The 22008-nt window shown below is 37.9% G+C and overlaps 1 protein-coding gene across 4 annotated transcripts in view; it reads right to left on the bottom strand.

Annotated features, from left to right (window-relative positions):
- The window catches only part of BANK1 (B cell scaffold protein with ankyrin repeats 1), a 136519-nt gene that overhangs the window by 86860 nt on the left and 27651 nt on the right, over positions 1 to 22008 (bottom strand). For all 4 annotated transcript variants that reach the window (XM_042049870.1, XM_042049872.1, XM_042049871.1 and 1 more), the window contains exons 4-6: positions 10795 to 10943; positions 9074 to 9212; positions 6396 to 6538 (exon numbers count right to left, since the gene is read on the bottom strand). In XM_042049870.1, the coding sequence (XP_041905804.1) occupies positions 6396 to 6538; positions 9074 to 9212; positions 10795 to 10943 (431 nt within the window). The remainder of the gene's footprint in view (positions 1 to 6395; positions 6539 to 9073; positions 9213 to 10794; positions 10944 to 22008) is intronic.

Here is a 22008-nt window from a genome sequence, read left to right as displayed (position 1 = left end):
AACAGGTAGTCTTTAGACAAGGGAAATTCTCACTGATTGCCAGGAGATTTTTGAGTGCCTCTTTCTGGACAGAAGGTCAAGATCTATGCCTAACAACTTTCAAGGTAGCCATAACTAAACATTTATTTGCCTGGCCTGACAAGAGCAGCCTGACTACGGAGATTTGAAGAGTAAGAATATTTTACACCAAGTACTACAGCTCTAGTCCAGTCTGCTGCACCGGGCACCAAAAGGAGCTCAGCCACAGCAGAGAAGAGCTCAGGGGGAGTTGCTTTACTCTGCTCAGGGCCAGCAGCCCTGAGTTTGCCTTCCCAAAGCTGGATTGTTGCTGGCCAAGACAATTCTGGGATCATTAAAAGGGAACATCTGCAGACATGCTTAGCATATGAACTTGGAAAAAAATAAACCATGTCTATGAGTGAACTGCTGAGGAGAAAAGGACAGAGGGGTCTACTTATGAAACCTGAAGTTTAATTCCCAAGACTGTTAAAAGGGAGTAAGAAAAGTAAGTATGACATGATCAGAAACTGTTGAATGCAGAGGCAGGATATAATTTCATCCAACTCCTACCAAGAATTAGAAGATAAGTTTATGCAGGTAGGAAGCTAACAATATGATTGTTTATTTTTCCCATAATTAACCCTGGCCCTTCCAATATTAAGACAGATAAAAACCATTGCATTTCTTTTCATAATTCACTCCCTTTCTGTGCTGCCACATTATATTCTCTGTACTTTTATTCAATAATTATGAATACATACATTAATCTTCAATAAGCAAAGTAATAAGCATTAAAAAAAGACTCCACCTAGAAAAAAAGATCTTTGAGGCTTGTTCTAGAATAAGGATCTAACCTAAGTACAAAATTTAGTATGAATTCAGAAAGCACATGCAAAACCTCCCAAGTATCTATAAAACCTCCAAACTATTAACGTGAACAACAACACTATGTTTACAAGTTATTAAGAGGACTAAAATCAAAATTCAGTTAGGAAACCACACTATTCTGTCTTATTCCAAGTAGGTCTTCTTAGATATGTTATCATTACACTACCTTAATAGAGTTTGATCTAGAGTAGGACAAAACCAAGTAACAACACAGGAACTAGCTCAAGATGAGTGTATGTGGCAGATCCTGTGTCTTGAAAAAAGAGGCTCAAAACCACTGGTACTCACTGAAGCAACTGTATAGTAGATATCACATTGTGCAGAGAATAAGAATTTAAGTGGGCTTCTAGACAAACTAAACTTGAAGTAATATTTTTTTATCTCCATTTAAAATAGGAGGGATACCCCTTACACGCTGTGCTACCTATCTAACCCTCTCTGTTCAAAAGAAAATGAACAAACAAACAAAATCCACCCTGACAACACCTGCCTCTTATTTTCTGTCTTGAAATTCCAGAGGAGCAATTTCAGACAGAATCCATTTCAGACTGTATTGTATATCCAAGATAAATAAGCACTCCATAGTCTCTTTTCAGCAATCATTCCGGGAAATCTTGCCTACAAATCTCCTCTACTTTTTAATATGAGCTGAGACCAAAACCCTTCCTTATCCATTTTAGTCAGTCAGAAATCTATGGAAGGAATACCTTATGAATGCATAGCTCTTACTTCACTCTGAGACAACCAAATTTACATGGAATAAAACAATGTTTCACAACCTGAGATGGAACAAGTTCTTGAACAGAGAACTCGCAGCAAAATTTCTCACACTCCAATGACCAGCTTATCCATTTCTATGATTTACAAGTCAAGAACAATACACTTCTTATATAAAGTTATCAGTGCAATTTGCTTCAAGTTTTCCACCTCAATTTCTGGTTTTCATCTTACTCTTGGGACGTAAAATCTGAAGGCTTAAGCAATGATTTAACCAGCTATGTTGTTAACTAAACTGGAACGAGGAGCTTTGTTTTGCTGCTCTTCAACAAAGATACAAAAGGAAATAAAAGGATTAGTTAATCAAGAGGAAAAAAAAAAAAGGCAGCTATGTCTTTTATCTCACATACAGGAGGGCCTGTTCCAGCATTTCTGCGAAGATAACAGCTAAAACAACAGCAAAACAGAACTAGGAATAGGGCTGCTCTGCACTACCCAGCTCCATATCATAAATGTCACCTCCCCAAGAAACAATTCTGTTGAGAGACCTTTACTTTACTGCCCATTCCTGCCCCACAGCACGCGCAGACTCAAAGTATGCTGTGTTTACGTATTTTAATGCACCCTATACAGATCTCTATAGGCCCATGAAATCTTCCCAAGAAATCTCACCAACATTACAAACCTGAAGTTCATGCTGAAGCTTCACCAAAGCCAACAGAAGCAGAACTGTATTTGAAGTTGTACTTAACATTAAGCAGCCTGCAGACAACTCTGAGCCACTCAGGAGTTTGAGAAAGCCCACATTTTATCCAAATAAAGATTTACAACACTGGAGAAAATAGGCAATAGTGCTAGTTTCCCCCTACGTCCTTGCAGCCCCTCAGAATTAAGCTAGTGAGTTTGTAGGCAATTCTTCCCATACTCTCTGAAGCACAGCCAACTGTTCTCTGCTCCAGTACTCGAAGTCCTTCAGCAAGCACTACTGCTTGTCCCAATCCCATCTTCCCAGCCACAGGCACTATCTCTATTCCCTCAACGCTTCTCAGAGCAACGGGACACAGCTGTGAACAGAAAAGCCCCAAGTGCTGACCATCACACCTGGGCTTCCAAAAACATCCTTGAAAGAGGAGACCACCAAGTACATATTTTGCTACTTTTGTGAACAAGATTACTTAAATTCTTTAAAAACTGCTAACCAAGCCCTGAAAAAGTGTGCCACTGAAACGCAGCATCCACAGCCAGTAAATTAATATTCTACACAGGCTTTGGCAGTACTAACAAGGCTACATTTACATAAAGATGAACTTCTTCAGTAGTTCTTACATATTAGACACTACTTTATATGCACTTCCACATCTCGATTGCTTCTGCCAAAAAGAATGGGCTAGGTTTAAAAATCACTCAAGCATTTCTGACAATTTTAGCCAGTGATAGAATATGGACAGCTTTCATACCTAGAGGAAAAGAAAGAAACATTTTAAAGTAACAGCTGTTGATGTGGCTGAGAAGATGGAAATATTAAATACAGTTTCAAAGGAAGTATCTCTGGGAATCAGGTAGAGATGCATATCACCACATAAGTCATACAGCTATTTTACATGTTTTCAGAGAGAAGGCTGCAGTTTATTTTCATTCTTTTTTTCCAATATCCACTGTAACTGGAATCCTGTTTAATGGCCATGATAAAAACATCCTTTTAAGATACTAAGCATCTCAGAATCATAGGAGTATTATTCAACCAAAGTTTGTCATGAAGACTTCTTCAATCTTTCTAGATATTCTAAGTCACTCAAACTAACATGGACTCAGCAACTTCAGTAATAAGGATATGACCTTAGTCTCAATTTTTTTTTTTTTTTTTTAAACCTAATAAATCTGTGCCAGGAAACCCCAACACTAAATGTTTGAATCAATAATTCCATTTGGTAGGAACTCTGAGAGAAAAATCAATACAGCATATAAATCAAGCAGAATGCTGAAAAGATTAGTTGATGTAAAGTAAAACATGAAATATGAAAAAGTTTAATTATGAATTATAAAAACCTTAAAATCAGTCAGTACATTAGGCTACTGTAACAACATAAACTCCCTAAGAGAGTTTCTTGAATGCAGAATTATGTGAGAGAACCAAAAATCATGACCTTTAGCCAACTCTTATTCTCATAGCAAATCCATTCAGCATTATGATTCAGTTATTATGATCCCAAGTCTTCCTACTTTAACATTTCAATTTTTTTCTTTCAAAACTCATGCAAAGAAACTTATTTAATTTTATTTATTTCTTCAATTACACTTGAAATATTTATTTGATTGTTTAAAATATCTTGCTGATGTTGGTAAATGCTTTTTAAATTCAGAAAGATTTGGAACAGAAAATTGCAATCCATCAGATAGAGTGAAGAATTTTATCCAAGACCATGATTTGTAAAATCTTAGATTATGATTAATCAAAACCTTAGCTAATGTCAGTCTTTAATTGCTCTCTACAAACAGATTCATAAATGCCGTGGTACCATATTTTGATAGTCTCCCACTAAGATACATGAATTCACCTGACCATCACTAAAAAAAATGGATCTCTGTAATCCTATTTGCTGGGTTTTGTCTATCTCTTTGGCTCTACTGGGGGACAAAGTGGAGCACCTCAAAGGAGCTGGAAAGGTTGGCAAGACAATACGGAATACAGTGTAAGCATTTTACCAAAGCACTGTGTCTTTGGTATGAACTAATGCAGCCATTTGCTTTCATCACAGAATTTTAATAAGGAGATACTTCTCAGATTGCAAGTACTTGTGAAAATCTTGAACTTTCCTTCGAACCACAGAGTGATACTGCTTTGATCAATAATTGCTGTAAGCTTTTCTGTTTTATATCAGTTTTGTTTTCCATTGTGTTTGATTGTTACTTTGCATAGATAAACGACTGTTGCCCCAGGATACTTCTGCAAATAAGTTGATAGTCTCAAAGGTTTTAATTATCCTGGTTAAAGAGAAGTTACTACTACTCTTGCTACTTGATGGGAATTCTAATTAGTATCAAGCCTGTTTTGTTTTTCCTTTTGTGAACATATTTTAAAGATTAAATTAAATTATGTTCTGTAAATCGCATCTTTATGATGTAGCTTGTTGACATTAAATCAGGAGCCCATTTTAAAAGTTTGCAGAAAAATTTTAGCTACCTAGCTAGTTAGTGTACCTCCCCCTGTGGCCCAGCAGGTACCATTAAATGAGACAAATCTTCCAACATATAGTACACTTAAAAAAGAATTACCATCCGTACACTTTGCCACAGAGTAGCCGTGACACTGTGTGGACCGTAGAGCTTACCCAGTTGAAAACATTTTCTCAACGTTCGTTTTTCAGTTACCAAAACCATAAAAATAACAGCATATAGCAGTGTCACCACATTTAAACCCTTGCTTATTATTCAGATGAGTAAAGGTGAGGAATTGTTAAACATACTTCGGGGTCATAACATTACAGCTGCATTTCCTGGTGTGCACTACTGCTCTGCACAGAATTATTTTTGCATTTGAATGTGATTTGAATTGCATGTGCTTTACTATATATATGTCATGCTGGTTAAATGAAGGGCCAAACTCTTGAATAACACAAATAACTCTCCAGTGGAAATACCTTGTGTGTTGTAGGTATCTAGGTTACCATGTTAGTGAAAAATTTTTAAATCATTATGGCACATTTCTTATGCATACAAGTTTAAATGAGACCTGTTAGAAGCTTACTTTGATATACTTCAAAACACAGGCTAAAAAATGATGGATGCCATAAAGAATTTAAGAATACATTTGTTCTTTGAGTTGCACTGTTTTCCTTGTGCAATGGCCTGTTTTCCTAGAACAGAAGTAACTCATACTCGGAAGGAATCTAGCCTCATCCTTAATAGAACACTAATAATGTAATATATCATATTTTATTAATGCTTTTGTTATGAGGGTAATGCCTTAGGTGGCAGATAAGGTATATTTGTCACAGGAAAATGAGACTGTCTGCACTGGAAACACAGACTATTATTTCTGTTCTGGCTTTGCAATTACAATATAGAGATCATGAAAGGTCTGCTTGGGCTACCGACCATTCAGCAAATAATACAGTGATACAAACAAACGAGATTCCATCCTTTCTTAATATATGCTTTCTTTTCCTGTTATTTTTCATGTGCCACTGGCAAAGAACAGGCTGCAGAGCACTGCAGTCTGCCGTGCTGATCTGAAACACAGCTCAAAACCTGATTTTTTCTAAATATATGCAAAGAATCTGCATGGCAACCAGCAAATCACATGAATGATAATTCAGCAGCTGTAAATGGACTCTACATGAACAGCAACCTACTGCCTCCCATACAAGCTATGCCAGAAAAATTTGGTTTGATGGTGAGCGAATAATAACCCTCCAAATGCAATGTGGTTTAAGATTACTTGTTTCTATTGGTTTCAGAACATACAGAAAAATAACACTTTAAATGGAGAGGGACTTTACTAATATTTGTTCTCATTTTCAACCTTTGGAATGCAGCATGTTGCTCAATGGGCATATACAGCACAAAGGATGTTTACATCACTCTCTTAACAAAACAAGAAAATGGAAAATTTTTTTCTCTTGCCTGACTTGCTTGCAACTAGACATCTAAGAAACAGGCCTCTTAATCCTTAATCTACTACTGAGCCATTAGAAATTACTGTGCAATCAAAAGACTGCATACTATCTCTTAATTCATTCAGGCACTTACATTCTATTTTTCTTTAATTAAAATTTGAGAAGTCAACTTACCTGACAAGCGAAAGCTATTGGGTCAGCCACTTTCTTTAAAATGGGTTCAATTTCCTCTAGTGCAGTATAGTACTCAATCTGTGCTGTCGTCTTAATGACTCCCCCACAGTAGACATTTACATATACAGGGCCAGCAGGAAAATCTTATAAAACACAAATCAGAACAGTAGCTGAAAACATTTTACAGTCCCAGACCAGAGATCTTGGGGAATGAGTAAAAGAACAGAGAATATCACAGAAAAAACAGAGTTGATGAACTGACTGGATTTGCATTTCACAGATGATTCAGTGTAGTCAGTTTATTTATTCAGGTCTTTCAGTCTAACATCACAAAGCTGACAAAAGAAAATACATATCTTTAAATCTGTATAAAGAAAAGCTATTCTATTGCTTCACATTAGAAAGGAGATGAAAACAGAATGCTTAAAATTTCCAACGGCCCTTTGATAGACTGATGACCTATAATCAGTTCCCTTATGCCTACATGCTAAGGAAAAGTTCATTTATCACAAATAGTGCAATTGCTATTCATCTTATGAAACATTTTCCTTAACTGCAGTCAAGGTTCTCAAAATCGTATTTGAGCTAGGCTGCAGAAATTGCAGTATAATTAATCCATTCCAGTTGTTTACCTCGTAAAAGCCAAGGAGAGAGGCACTTGTAGTCTGTTACTTAAGTAGGACTCGCTCTGTGCATGCAGCACAAGCCTACTTTATGAGCACATTTCCCAATCCATTAGTATTTGTTGAGCCAGCCATTCTGCTGGACCATACTAGCACAGTGTTCTTAAAATACTAATCCTGCCCACAAAACGGTCAAAAAAGGGGCAATTCTGAAAATGGAGAAGAGTAATAGGGACAGAGAAACTAGACTAATAGTACATCACATTAAATCACTTAAATGGAAACTGCCCAAATGTGGGTTTAAAAAAAAAAACAAAACAACAAAATACAACATTTTTCCTATAACATCACATCAGGTGGACCGACAAAGGATACTTCCAAATTTCCACTTTTCCAGGTTTTGAAACAGAAAGAAACATTGAACACAAATTATATAAGAAACACAGTTAAACTTGGGCTACAGCTCTCTGCCAATTTTTTCATATTTCATTTACTTTTCACATTTTATTTCTTCACCCACTACAGAAACCTTCTTGTGATCAACAGTGTTCTCACAAAAAAAAAAAAAATTGGAAGAATCTTTTAAGATCTGTGCATGAGGAGTGCAGCTTTTGCTCTCTGAAATCCAGTTACAGATGGAAGTTCCCTGTTCATTACGTTCTTTCCAGTCAGGTTTCTAAAAACAAACTCTCCGCACCATGTGATAAAGAACTCAGGCCATACATAGCCATCGTCTCAGGACAGTGTTCAGGATGAAAATTACAGAATCAATTAGGCTGGAAAAGACCTCCAAGATCATTGAGTTCAACTTCTGACCAACCACCAAGCTGTCAACAAGATCATGGCACATGTGCCACATGCAGTCATTTCTTGAACATCTCCAAGGATGTGACTCCTCCACCTCCCTGGGAAACCCATTTCTATATTTAACAAACCCTTCTGTGAAGAAATTCTTTCTGATGTCCAACCTGAACCTCTCCTGGCACAGCTTGAGGCCAGGTCCTCTTGCCCTGTCACTGGTTGCCTGGGAGAAGAGACCAAACCCCACTTAGCACAGCCTCCATTCAGGTAGGTTGTAGAGAGTGACAAGCCTTTTCTCCAGGCTGAACAATGTCAGCTCCCTCAGCCACTCCTCATGTGAGTTATTCTCTAATAACTCCAGCTCCACTGCACTTCTCTGGACACAATCCAGCACCTCAGTGTCCTTCTTAAAGCATGGGGCCCAGAACTGGACACAGCACTCGACTGGTGCAAGTCTCACCAGTGCCAAGTCACAGAAATCATCAGGTCACAGAATTACCAGAACATAGCTCCAAGAAGCCACAGTGGGAAATTGTAGCCTATGTGCATGTATTTCCTCCTATCCAAGGTTATACTGCAATCATTTTGGAATAAAATATTACGTAAGTTCCTCTGGGAATTCACAGCATGCAGCCCAATAGCAAACTATGAATACACAAGTGAGAAATGTTTTAATTCTTAACTCACATCAAGAGTGGGGATAGGTGTGGCCCTTAAATCTGCACAAATCTTCTAAGAGAAACTGTTGTTAAATAGTTGAAACTGTTATCAACTAGTTACGGATGGAGCACCAGAAAAAATCATTGGGAACTAGCAAAGACCAGTGATACAGAGAAATGGCATGAATGTGAAGAGAGAAAAGAAATTATTTCCTGCATCCGTAAGAATTATGGAGAGGAATATCACCAGATTTACTGCATTAAATATAAAATGAAACATTTAGTAATGGAGTAATAAGAAAAGAATATTAGGTTTGCATTTTATGGATGTAATTTTGAAGAATGTTAATCTGTAACTAATCAATGGCATTTTAAGACTGCCACCTGCCATTTAACCACACAAAACCAATCTAATAGAACCTAGGTTCCCATAAATCACAAGGTCTTGCTTCTCGGCATCATTAAAAGTTATGTGTGCAAAACTCATGTACAGGAAACACCCACAAAATAGCAGAAAGGGAAACTACTTGTCAGAAAAAGTGAAGGGAGTTGAAACTTCTCAGTTTTTCTTAAAGGTAAAGAATATTTTTCGTACCTAGGGCTTTCACGTATTTGACCTTCTTGTTCCAAGAGGCTGTCTGTGTTCTAATTCGTTGATTATCTGCTACGAATTCAATTTCTAGAGTTTCTTCATCTATTTCATCTTTCAACAGAATGAATATTTCACCAGGGTTCTACAAAATTAAAATGTGTTCTCATTAGTCCTTCAGAAAATTATACTGGAAGTGTAACATTATATTGAAAGTGTATTGGAAGAACTTTCCTTTACCAACAGCTTCATGCAAAAAAAAAAATCATACTACCAAAATATGATGGTATCTCACTGCTTCCTTTAATCTTTTACTTACATAAATGACACAAGTAATGTAGGATTTTAAATTCGGCTTACATAAGAATATTTCAAAACAGTATTTTAAATGCATATGTAGGTGAATTGTTACATTTTCTAAGGCCCCTCTACTTTATAGTCTGGAAGAATGACATCCATCCTAGTAAGAATAATCTAAAATACTTTAGACACACTTAACCTCTTACAGTGAGGTGACAGTAGACAGAAGCAGCAGGTGATGTGAGACAATAGCCCTCTACTACCTCCTGAATCAGGGGGAAAATCATTCCCTTAGAACTGTACTGATCTCAACAATGAAATAATGTTTGCAAGTCATCTTTAAAAGACAGCAATAAAATCTGTGAGATTCCAGGTACAATGCAACTTCCATACATATATAAGTGGCCACTCACTTATATAAAGGAATGCAGCACTGTATTTCGTACTTCCTCTGTTTATGCTGTCACATATTTCTCACAGCCACGCTGACTAAAAACACACATGAACATTTATGTCCACTTCATATGCATGCAGATACATACATATACATACATATAAATACTTCTGACTTAATTTAAACTCAGCCTAGGTCCATACTCATGATGCCTTAAGAGGCCTCCTAGAAACACAGACTAGACAGGAGTAAAGGAGTAAAGGTAGGTATTTATTTGAAAGGCCTTCAAAGGTACACTCTGGGGAGCCAGAGGCTACTGCCAAGATGGACCCCAAGATGGACAACAGGTCACGAGTTCTTCACACTTTTATAGGTTTGGTTCATTTGCATATCAGGGTTAATTCTCCAATTAAAGCTTCAGTTTAATGATGTAATTCCCCTCAGCCTGACCCCCTTTCAAAGGCTTCTGGTTTATACTTTTTGGGCCTAGGACGGTCTGGGTGTCCTTGAAGAGCAGGCCCGGAGAGGCTTTGTTATGTCTACATAGCATGAGAGAGCAGAAGTTTACAGGCTACAAGAAACTTCAGCTACACATTAAGCAGTACAGAATTTGAAAAATATAAAAGTTAAAACCTCAGGCATCACTCACACAAGCCCTGTGTAATTCATGGTATGGGCACATATGCATGTATACATACACCCATCCTGGATTCTTGACGAGACAAACTCCGTATCTCTCAAGAACTGCCTGATTACTTGCTCCCTCTAAAGTATAAGGCCCAAATGACAGTAATATTTCGACTCAAGCTGCTAAATAACTCTAATAGAGCTGTCTCCAAACTACTTGCAAATCTTTTGACTGCAGTGTGGATGCAACACAAAGGCAAAATTAATCCCACTGCAGTCTTGATGTACTCTCATTTTGGTCCCTTGACAATTTTTGGAAACAAATAGCAGATATAGTATGAATGAGATTGCAGCAGGAAGAGAAGAAGTACAATGATTGTTATCCCAAAGATTTTAGAAGTCTTACCTCACATGATAATCTTCTCGGAAGCACCAATATTGACTGCTCATTACTTTCTAATCTTTCAGAGAGTACCTCTGTTTTAAAAGTGGGGTTTGTTTCTTCTGATGCTCTCCTGACATCTGACAAGTTAATATCAGAGATAGTCTGGTGATCTGAAATAAATAATGTGAAATGAGAACATTGTTAATAATCCTAAATCAACAAAACATGGCAATGATGTGGTTTCCAATGTATTACTCATATGGCATTTGGAGTCACCTTAAGGACAGCGCATGAAAGCCTGGCAAAATTCCTTTAATATAAATGTAATGAGGGGGCGTCCTTTGATAAAGAGCTTCCCCCTGAAGTTTTGATCCTGCAACCTTGATTTACATGAACAGGCTCTGCACATATGTTTTGTCTTCCTAAAACAAAAAGGGACATAACCTTGAGACTGAAATCGTTGTTTTGTAGTCTCAGAACTCTCATACACTGGATGAAATGGGATTTTTACCACTCTTCCTTTCTCTATATGTAAAGAAGCACACGCTGAATGTACAACATCAACCCACCTGTCACAGGAAGGGCTTACACGAGGGCAGTGATACCTGTAACATGGTACTATGACAGTAAGCACAGATTTCTTTGACACAAATTCCATAGTATTTGCCTGCCTTAATGGACTAAATGATGGATGGAAGGCATACATTTTTTAGTAGGATAATCTGTGTTTGGAAACACTATGCCAGTTATACAGGTAGCTTGCAATCAGTTTCTTTTCTGTTTTGCTGCACCAGAAAACGCCCAAGAGCCTCTAGTGAATATAGTGAATCCTTCATCACTTCACAGAATTTTAATCATGAAATAGAACTGAAAACTGAATCTGCAGAGCTCTGACTAAGCCTGTGTTTTAGCAAAGGTATCCTTTACCTGCTATGTCTCAGCTGTACCATTACTCCTCCTTTCCAGACACTCTATTACCCTGTGCAAAACACTCCTGGCACCCATCTCAAAGGACTGCAGCAGCTCTTCATCATGGAGGATTACTCAGTATACTGCAGTTAGGTTATTGATATCATTTCATGCAGTTCACAGTTAAAAAATCTTGACTGGCTGGTGAGGCAATGTCCTGAGAGACATCCACACTACCTTGTATTACTGTAAATTATGAAAGACTCATAGTCAATTACATTCAAGGATACAAAGAACTTTTGATGCACATCTTCTCCTCTTAAATGGATATAGAATATTGAAGTAAATTAGCAATGGGCAGAATACAGAACAGCAGCAATTTGGCTTTGCTCAAAGAAGTACCACAGCCCTCTTGAGTTTTTTTGAAAAGACTGAGGTACACAAACCATACAGTGCTCTGAAGTGGTACAGAAACCTTTCCTGTCAGTGTCAGTACTGGCAATTTGGAATTAGTTTTCTCACTTCTTGCCTGCCTTTACTTCCCCCATATGCACCAGTTCATCTGATACAGAATGTTTCTTTTCCTTACCAATCTTGCCTTGCTTAAGGTATAGATTTAATAAAGTACCTCTGTAATAAATGTGCCTGCTAAATAAAATTATGCCATGGTATTCTATGTCAGATGTAGAATCTTTTTTACCCAGGCAAACACTTTGATTGTTAGGAGAGATCTCATAAAAAGTACAGACACACACATATACACACCAAAAAAAAAAAAGAAAAAAAGAAAAAAGAAGCGTCAATTGTCCATAGTTCCTTGAGGAAGCTGAAGTTTCCTTGAACATCTAAATTAGGCTGGTTTGATGACCACCAGTAGCCAGTAAAATCTGCCCAGCCTACTCCTGCTTATATTCTCATGCCTTTAAGGCTAAATAATTCTGAACTTAAGCTGTGAATTCAGCGTAGATTTCTAAAATTTCAATGAACCTACGTGCAGATGTATTTTACTGAAGTAGCATTAATTCCATCTCCTTTAATTTACTTGAGAAATTAAATAGGCTACACTGAACAAAGGTTATTCTGATTCTTAATGAGAACCCACACACAGTTCAATGCAGTTTAACTAATCCAGCTCAGAATATAAGCACAATAATTTCTCTGATTATCATTGTGAAGACTAGACTTTATTTAGCGCTGCCCTTCAGGAAAAGGAAGGCCTGAACTCTTGCTGAGGAAAACAGTTAGGGTATTTTACAGCAGCCTCAAGTACCTAAACAGAGCCTAAAAAAAATGTGGAGAGGGACTTTTTACAAGGGTGTGTAGGGATAGGACAAGAGGGAATGGCTTCAAACTCAAAGAGGGTGGGTTTAGATTAGATGTGTTAAGAAGCAATGCCTTACAGTGAGGATGGTGAGACACCGGCACAGGTTGCCCAGAGCAGCTGCGGATGCCATATCCCTGGCAGTGTTCAAGGCCAGGTTGGATGGGGCTCTGAGCAACCTGGTCTAGTGGAAGGTGTCCATGCTTACGGCCAGGGGACTGGAACTAGATGGTCTTTAAGGTCCTGTCCAACCCAAACCTCTCTATGATTCTGTGATTATATATGCCCAGAGCACATATTTTGGGAATGTATTCACATGTTAAGTTGCTCATAAATCTTACACTTACGTACACAGAATTCACTTCAGAAGATAACTCATATGAGGTACATGCTGCTTCTGAATTTTTTTCTGCCACTTCAGGCAAAGGAGTCTCACAGAGACAAGAAACATTTCGTTATCAGATTGACAAAATGAAAGGAATGAATAACAAATCTGGAAGGCACTGGATTCTCAGATGTCAGCCATCTGTCAGTGATTGTTCTTCAAGGATCATGTAGATGCATTCTAATCTATGTAAAGTTCATGACAACTTTATTTCTACAGTCTGCACTCTACTTATCAAAGATGATAGTAGTCACTTTCACCTTTTAATGTCAATAATTCATCTCCTGAGAACATTAATGCTATTGCTAACAAGTTGGTTTCAATTAAGATAACATTTTCCTCCCTGTTCATTATTTCATTTTAATATTTTTATTATGCCTAGTGATATCGAAATACAATATCAGAACTTCAACCCAGTCACTACTCTGATAGCACAGCTATCCCAATAACAGACAATTAAGAAATGTGGCTCTTGCATCAAAGACTTGGATATTTACGAGGATTAGGGATTCCCCTACTGACTCTGAAAGTGGCTATCAATTTACTAGCTAAAAACCATCCAGCAAGACCTCCTTCAGTAAATGTCAGGTCTACCTGACAATCAATGAACCCTGTACAACAGTCCAAGAACCACAGGGATCAATATTACCACTACAGTACAGTCACCAAACTTTGGAGCCACCATCTCCAGCACTCAAATCCCTACAAGCAGTTGCACATGATCTGTCCTAAATTGTGGAACATGAAACAACCACATGAAATGTTATTTGCAATGCTGAACAAGGAATGCACCAGAGATTAAGCAAGCTTTGGTTTGTTGGCATTAACTGAAACAAAGTAGCTTATAAAGGTATTAATACTACAGTAATGAGACTGTAGTAACACAAATGGAGCAAGGATAGACTGTATTTGTTTTACATAGGCAGAAGGTGTTGACAGATGTTCAAGTCTTTTGAACACTTAAATTTTAGACATCTTCATTATTTGTCCTCTTTACATTCTTGGTTTTAACCTGAAAGCAATGGCTAAGGAGCTCCACCAATTCATGAGGCTTTCAGAAAAATTCAGAATTTACAACTGAGGGCGAAGATTATCTTAAAAGAAACATAAAAGGAACATCATCATTATTCTGGAATATGTAAGAGGGAGGACTTATTAAAGGGTATTTGTTGCTTAGTGAATATGTTCTTTTATCATTTTATATAATGGTGACCTATTCGTGAGGTTTTTAAAATGTAGCAGTAGCAATTAAAATAATTGATGAATAAAACCAGAACCTTTCTTGTAGGATCAAAGTATAAGAAATTATTAACTATATCTAATGATACATAGACAACACTATCAGCCAGAAGCTAAAAAGAAAGGAAAAATGTATGATCATCTTCCCCTGAGTAATCAGGGCAGTACTACCGGGAATTAGCATCTATTAGAGAGGGTAATGCTTCATTTCCATCAGGTTACTTTTGTTGGCTTGCTTTTGACAAATATACTGCTGACAGTCACATTGAGAAGACTGATCTTAAATTTACGTTCATTTTAAATAGTAAAATATAACACACACTTACTGTAACTTTACTGGGGACAGTGCTGATGTTTTCAACTTCACTTCAATGTTCTCTCCTAATTCATGTAACTTCAATACATCAACTTGGTATATTTTATATAAGACCCTTTGGAACACACTATAGCTTTCAATTTAACATTTTGAACTAAATTCATGACATGACTTTGAAACTGTATTCCTTTACATAAACTGAGAAATTTTAATAAAGCATCTCAAGTCTCGTGTGTATTCAACAACTAATGCTTCACCATGGCTTCTAAACAACTCTCCTGCCACACCCAACTTCCCCCTCACCCCTAAATTCTAACCTTTCAAATACAGTCTCTAGCTAGCCTTACTGCAGCCTACATGAGGATGAGAAGTGTTCTCCAATTACTTGGTACTTGCTACACGTTTTGAGTCAACAATGTATGCGACAGATTTAGGGCATTAAAAATAGCAGAAAACAAACTTATGAAAGATTTATGTGTTTTCTAAGGCTACCCATGAAATGAATCTCTCAGTCAAAATTAAGCTGGTTTTACAAAAGCAAAATGCCTGCTAGCTATACAAATTTCAGTTCTTCCTCAAGTTTTGCTAAAGCAATGCCAGCTGAAGAACTGAAACTGTGGTACAAAAGAGGCCCTCAATTATCCCTAGATCACATATCATACAAGAGGATGAAAAATATGGGTAAATCAAGCTAGGCAGATGACAAGGAATGGGAAGGTAATTTAGCACATGTGGCCACCTTGCCACATGAAAGAAATGTCAGGGTGTTCCAGTGTCAAAGATTAAAATGAAGAGGATTACAGCAGATCATTTAAGTGCAGGAGGCATCCAGTGTAATACGGTAGGCCCACTCTCCAGCACACCATGAGGTAAAGGCAGAGGTGGTGCCACTGGGTTCATTGAGGTATCACTGAAAAGGTTCCCATGTGTAAGAGACTTCCTTGCAATTCAGAAACCTGCGGTCAAACATGTATGTGAGTGGCCAGCAGAAATATGGATTAAAGAAGAACCATACAGAAAAAAACAAAGTAACCTTCTGTAATGCGGAAAAAAATCAGGAAAAAAAGACATATGCACATCATGTTCTTCTTGCAATCCACCCTAAGTTTATTATAGACATTTATGAAAGATAATCCTGTTAAAGTGTGGGTATCTGTAAATGCTGTATGAGCTCAGCAGAGAGTGCAGCAGAGTGGGATTGAAAGGGAGCCTCTAACTTCACAAATCGCTCTATAAATTACCTGAGAAAGGCTGTGAGAAACAGGGAGGCAGAAAACATCCACCACACTGTGCTTCCTTCAATGGGCCTGTGCTCTGCATGAACGTGAGATTTACTCATTCTTACCACAGGCACTTTCTAAGATATTTCAAAGCAAATCCCCATTTCTGCTCTGCTGAAGTTTTCTTTTATTAATGGCAAGAGAGGGCTTAGGAATGAAAAGTGTTTCCAAAAATCACAGAAAATTATTAATACGTACTCAAACACAGAAACATCGGACTTCAGTTTTAATTTCTTTCATTTGTTTTCTATGACACAAATTCCAAACCAAGATAAACATATTTATTAGTGAACAAGTTTTAAATAATGTTTCTCTCTATGTTGAACCAACTATCTTTTGCAAATACACTGACAGTTATCTTTGTTTTTCTCAAAAGCATTCTCAGCCCCAGTTTCTCCTGCATGGTTGAGTTCTTCTATCAGAAAGAGCAGCTTTCTGTAAGTTGGCCTATTTTGTCCATGTCTCCAAAATATTTCTATTACATTATTTATGGTGTAAAACTTTTCTTGCAAATAAGCATCAAACTGACAGTTCCTTTAAAAGCTATGAAGAACAGTTTTTCCTTTTCTGAGTATTATATATAAAGTTGGTGTTTATGTCATCTTAGCAACCAGTGGTGCTGCAATTTTCATTAACATCTACTTCTCTCCCATAACAGCAATCCCTGAAACCCCCCACATCTATTTTTTTCTGAGTTACTATATACATGCAGGCAAAGATTGATTTACTGTGGAGGTACACGCCCACCTGTTCTTTTATTATCAGGTATGTTTTTGTACACAACAGTTTATCACCCTGATGTAACTGTAGCCTAATGGACTCATCATGAATGCATCTAAAGAGAATATGAAAGTCTTATTAAGTGTAGGGTTTTTGGATCTGATAGTAAAAACAAAAGATCCTGCCTTCAAATAACCCCCCAAACTGCAAAATGGTATTTACCATGAGTTTATCGATAATCTTTGAGAAATAACTTGCATGAAAATGTAGGCATTTCTTTTTACATATACTTTCATATGATTGTAACTCTATATTTAGAGGCAATCTAAAGTTACAACAATTAACTAGTTCCTTACTGGCCTGTGATTTGGAAGAAAGATTTGACTTCATCAGTGCTTTAGCTAAGATGGATATATTTAGATGCTTTTTAGGACTACTTTTATCTTTTACTGCATATCAATTCATGTTATTATTTTTTCTGCAATGAAATCCACGACTTTCAGCTTCACCAGCAGCACTAGGAGCATGACTACCCTGATGAGTTTTAGACACATAGCAAGACTGTCCCAAAAAGTTTCTGTTAGGTATACCGATTAGTTTGGAAGTAACAACTACCTGCCTGAGGTCATCTGGGTATTGAGCAGAGCTGTTGATGGAGCCTAAGCCTGCTATTTCCAGTTTCTGCATTCTGCATACTTCTCCAGGGAGAAGCAAACTGAAGTCTACCCCTCTGTGTGTACCAGTTCTCAGTTACTGAAGCCTAATGTTTTATTAAAGAGTCCTTCCATCCACTTCAGAGTTACTGGAGTTCTACCACAGTAAGAAAACTTTGGTGGTTTTGTTCCATTTCTCTGTGCTATCAGCACACACACCTCTCACCTCTGTTAGAGTGAACATTGCCCAAAATCTGAGATGTGCTGCTGCAACTGAGCTGAGCAGGCTATCCTCCTGCTACTGACTCCAAGTACCACTGAAGACAAAAGGACTGATAGCAGAGGCATCCAGGTTGTAAGAAGACCTCCAAAACTTGTTAGCCTGATAAAATGCTCCTGCAAAATCCTTATTATTGCAAAGGGACCAGCTGCAGCTGCCTAGTGGCTCCTTTATCTCTAAACTACAATTCAAGCCTCTCATAACTGGGCTGGCTCAAATGCCACACTGTGCTTGGACACAGAAGTGGCACACTGCTACATTTAGAAATACACACATATGAAAGAACAAAGATAGAGAGGAGTGCCTGAGAATCAAAACATACTTCAGGGAGGCACCAAATTCAAGATTAATAGTTGTTTAAGTTTTTACAGGTATCACCCTCAAAGAAAGAGGAAATTCCTCCAGGAATGAGTAGCCAGACTTTCCCCTCTTGGCCATGTTTGAAGCTATTCTCTTTATGAAGACTATTTTTTAGAGTCATCAAAAAAAAGACATGGATGGAAGGTCATGAAGTTTAACATACCTGAAAAGTCCTTTAACAACTGCATTGGGAGAGGCTGGGGGGAGAGACACTGGTAGCTGGCATTCTCAGCCTTCACCCTACTCATTAATAACATCAAAATGTGTACTGACACAAGACAATATACTCCATGATACAGAATCCTTTAAATCAATCTGGTAACAGAAGCTAGCTTGGACTGCAGCAGGTCATCTACCAAAGAGAGTGTCTTATTCGGAGGATGACAGCAGAGCTTCAATACCTGCACAGGGCTCTTATCAATGTCTGGATTAAATTTATGATGCTCTTCTTGATCTGTACAGCTCTAAATTACATGGGATTTGTCTGTCTAAGAGACCACATGTCTTCCTGTACCATGCTGCCACAGCTGCTGTCAGCAGAAAGACTCACACCAGACACATTTGGTATTAAAGAAGGAAAAAAAAAAGAGTTGTCAGCAGGACTGACTCACTGGGGACAGGCTGCTTTGCAATTTACTCCCACCTTTAGTTCAAAATAGCTAAAATCTATTGACCCTTAAAGTGGGCTAAAAAGTACACTGCTTTCTTGGGAACACAATTAAGAGTGATATTTTTGGACACATCTGAAAACCATGCCTGTTTTCTAACTCCTGATTATTTTCCTTTGTTGGAGTTATGAATCAGAAGGTAATCTGAGGTCTTCATCTTTTAAGACAATGTCCTTTAATCCAACAGAAAAGACATTTTATTAAATCAGGACTTTAGATAGCATTATAGGAAAAGAACAGCATAGCAGAGGTACTCTTAGAGCTCTTTATCTGTAGAGGGGATGCCACTTATTTTGCTAAAAAGTGCTGGCCTTTCTCCAGTTTAGTTTGATAAAGGATACAGATACACATGTATGCACAAACATCTTAGTTTGATGAGACCTCTGGGCAGGACCAAAACATGTCTGCTGTTAAACCTAATAGGCAGACAGCTATCACCCTTTAAAATCATCTTTTGTGCTCCACTTGCCCACCCCTAATTGCTTCAGTTAATGAGTGCTAAGATACAAACTTTAGTGGCAAATGTTAAGCTGTTTCACAGAAGGGGAAGAGACTTTTCTGAAGCTGAGTATCATCTAATGGGTACCTAAATCTGAGTTTAGCTCTGTTTTCCAGTTCCACAATGAATTCATATTTTATCTGTGTGGTGACAAGGCTGTATACCCAGTTCCTAGTACAATTGCTTCACTTTTCTACCTTAGTAAAAACTATAAATAGTGATTGTTTGGGGAACAGAAAATCTCCTGAGGAACCACAAGGGAATTTCTCAAAATATAGCTCCCTAGTAATTATAACAAGTCGTCTCTTCTTACACAGAAACCCAAAATAAAGTAAACACATAACAACATTCATGAGTGGCTGAAGAGCTGATTTATACTGTTATCACCTACAGGACTGAGTCCTCATATATTCTTATTATGGTCATTATCATTCCACAACTGGATCTTTTCCCCCACTCAGCAGCAAATCAATTATTTTTGCATCTGCTTGTAGCTCGTATTTCCCCAAAGGATTTCATTGATCATACTGTTTTTCCATTTTCCAATGTACTGTGTGACCTTTTCCCTCACGGCCTTGCACAATTCACTTTAGTCAATCGCTTCTTATTGATTGTTAGCGCCTGCTCAATCCCCCTTTATCTTTGCTTTAATGAATATAGGGTTATTTTTTTAGTGATCTTATTTTTAATATGTCCTGTCATCCACTCACTGTTCTTTCCACCCTTGTTGCTTTAGATTTCTCATTTAGATTTATTCTTCTGTTTTGTTCAACTTTCATTCCAGTCCAAGCTAAAATTCCATCTTCTTTCAGCTTATCCTTTCTTTTGTACAATGCTTTTATATATAAAACAAACTTCAGCTTTCAGCATGCCACTCTCCACTTCAGATCTCACCTAAAGCGCCATTCTTTTGGGTATTTATAGGGTTGTAGCAAAAACCCTTTCCTGGTTTATAATTTCTCCTCACACTTCTGTTCTGTGTCTTTCATAAAGTTTAGCACTGCACACACTTACTTCTTATTAGGAAGAAGCAGAGAGAAGAGGCAGTCCCTGGAAACACTTTTCCACAATTCATCCATAGTCAAACGCTGTCTGCTTACCTTAAGATTCACCTACTTTCTGGAGGGCACAATTACTGACTAATTTGCAGCTGCCATCTTATCTTTCTTGGCTTTGTAAAGACTGACACACTGAATCTTGGAAATTCCAACCGTTTCACTTCTTGGGCTACTTTTCCCTCCAAATCTCTGCAGTGATATCAGATAACTGTTCCCTGCTGCATCGCTACAGAAGGAATGTTGACCACACATTTCCTTACACTCACTTGGGAGCCAGCCATAACCTCACATACAGCATACAATTACTGGGAATCCCTCATTTCTAACTGGCTCATTCACTCATCACAACAATGGAGAATCTCTTTAGTCTTCACAGCAATAACTAGGTATCATCATCACTATAACCAGCAAAGGCCACAGACAATCAGTGCTACCAGGATGACTGCCAAAAGCTGATTAAGAATGGCTGTTCAGGAAACTTCTGCAATGATTTCAAGTGAAATTTTTGCCTTTAATGCAAGACTTTCGTAGCTGAAAAATCCCCAAATCAACCATTCAGCTGACGGTAAACCTGGACTTAAAGCTGCTCTTCAACCAGCCATAAGAAAACAGAAGTAGCTTGGTGGACCACCTCCTCAGTCCTTTCTTTTCTTGGGACTCTGTTTCCTCTAATCATTCCCTATTTTACTGTCTCATTTTTTGGACATAACACTCATGAATGAGAGAAACAGTGGTGCCAGCTTATTCAGCCCCTGGATGATGAGCCCAAAAGCCTTCTCTATACCAAAAAACCTCTTCAATGAACTGACAACACAGCGGCACATTCAACACAGGACCCAAAGAGACATCCATAGAAACCTTGACAATAGGTCTGTAGGGATAAACCTTTACAGCAGCTTTCTGCTTGAGATCACAGCATTATTTCCAAGATGCTGACAGACTCACAAAGACACCCTTTTCAGAATATGGATGGGGGTGGAATAGGAGTGAGAGCCACTAACCTTAGAGTCCAGCAGTACACAACTGCTATGCCAGGAATTCTGGAATAATTTTCCTTTCCATTGGTAAGCATGCTGGCGCTATTAAGCCAATTACTTTGCAACATTGTCACCCAGAAATAAACTTCTCTAACTAAGAATCAAGGACAGGAAACATGCTATGTAGCTCTTTACTAAAAGCAAGTTAAGATTTTGCCAATCTGCTATCCCTACTAAAACTCTTTATAAACTCTCACAACTATAAATAAACCAACATGGCAAATGTCAACAGTGGTTGCAGCTGTGATGCAGTCTTCTCCGAGCCACTGTCTGTCAGTGAATGATGCTGCAAATGTGATATGAGTAGGACTGATGTACATGAAATTTTAAATCAGCTCTTTCTTACAAGCAAAACTCCTCATGCTGGGAACTGGAATGGAAAGCCTTCCACGCCTTCCTTTTTCTCTACACTGAAATCAGAGTAAAAAAGCCAACCCTGTTGTATCTCCTCCCCTTCTCACACTCCTCACAAGAATGTGTGAGTATGGATGTGTGGGTGGATGTTTGAGA

Source organism: Corvus kubaryi, unplaced genomic scaffold (assembly GCF_017639235.1).
Source record: "Corvus kubaryi isolate FWS band 111438036 unplaced genomic scaffold, C.kubaryi_AGA036_p1.0 71, whole genome shotgun sequence".
Classification (NCBI taxonomy): domain Eukaryota; kingdom Metazoa; phylum Chordata; class Aves; order Passeriformes; family Corvidae; genus Corvus; species Corvus kubaryi.
The sequence above is the reverse complement of the archived record's forward strand: the minus strand, read 5'-3'. Positions and strand labels throughout refer to the sequence as shown.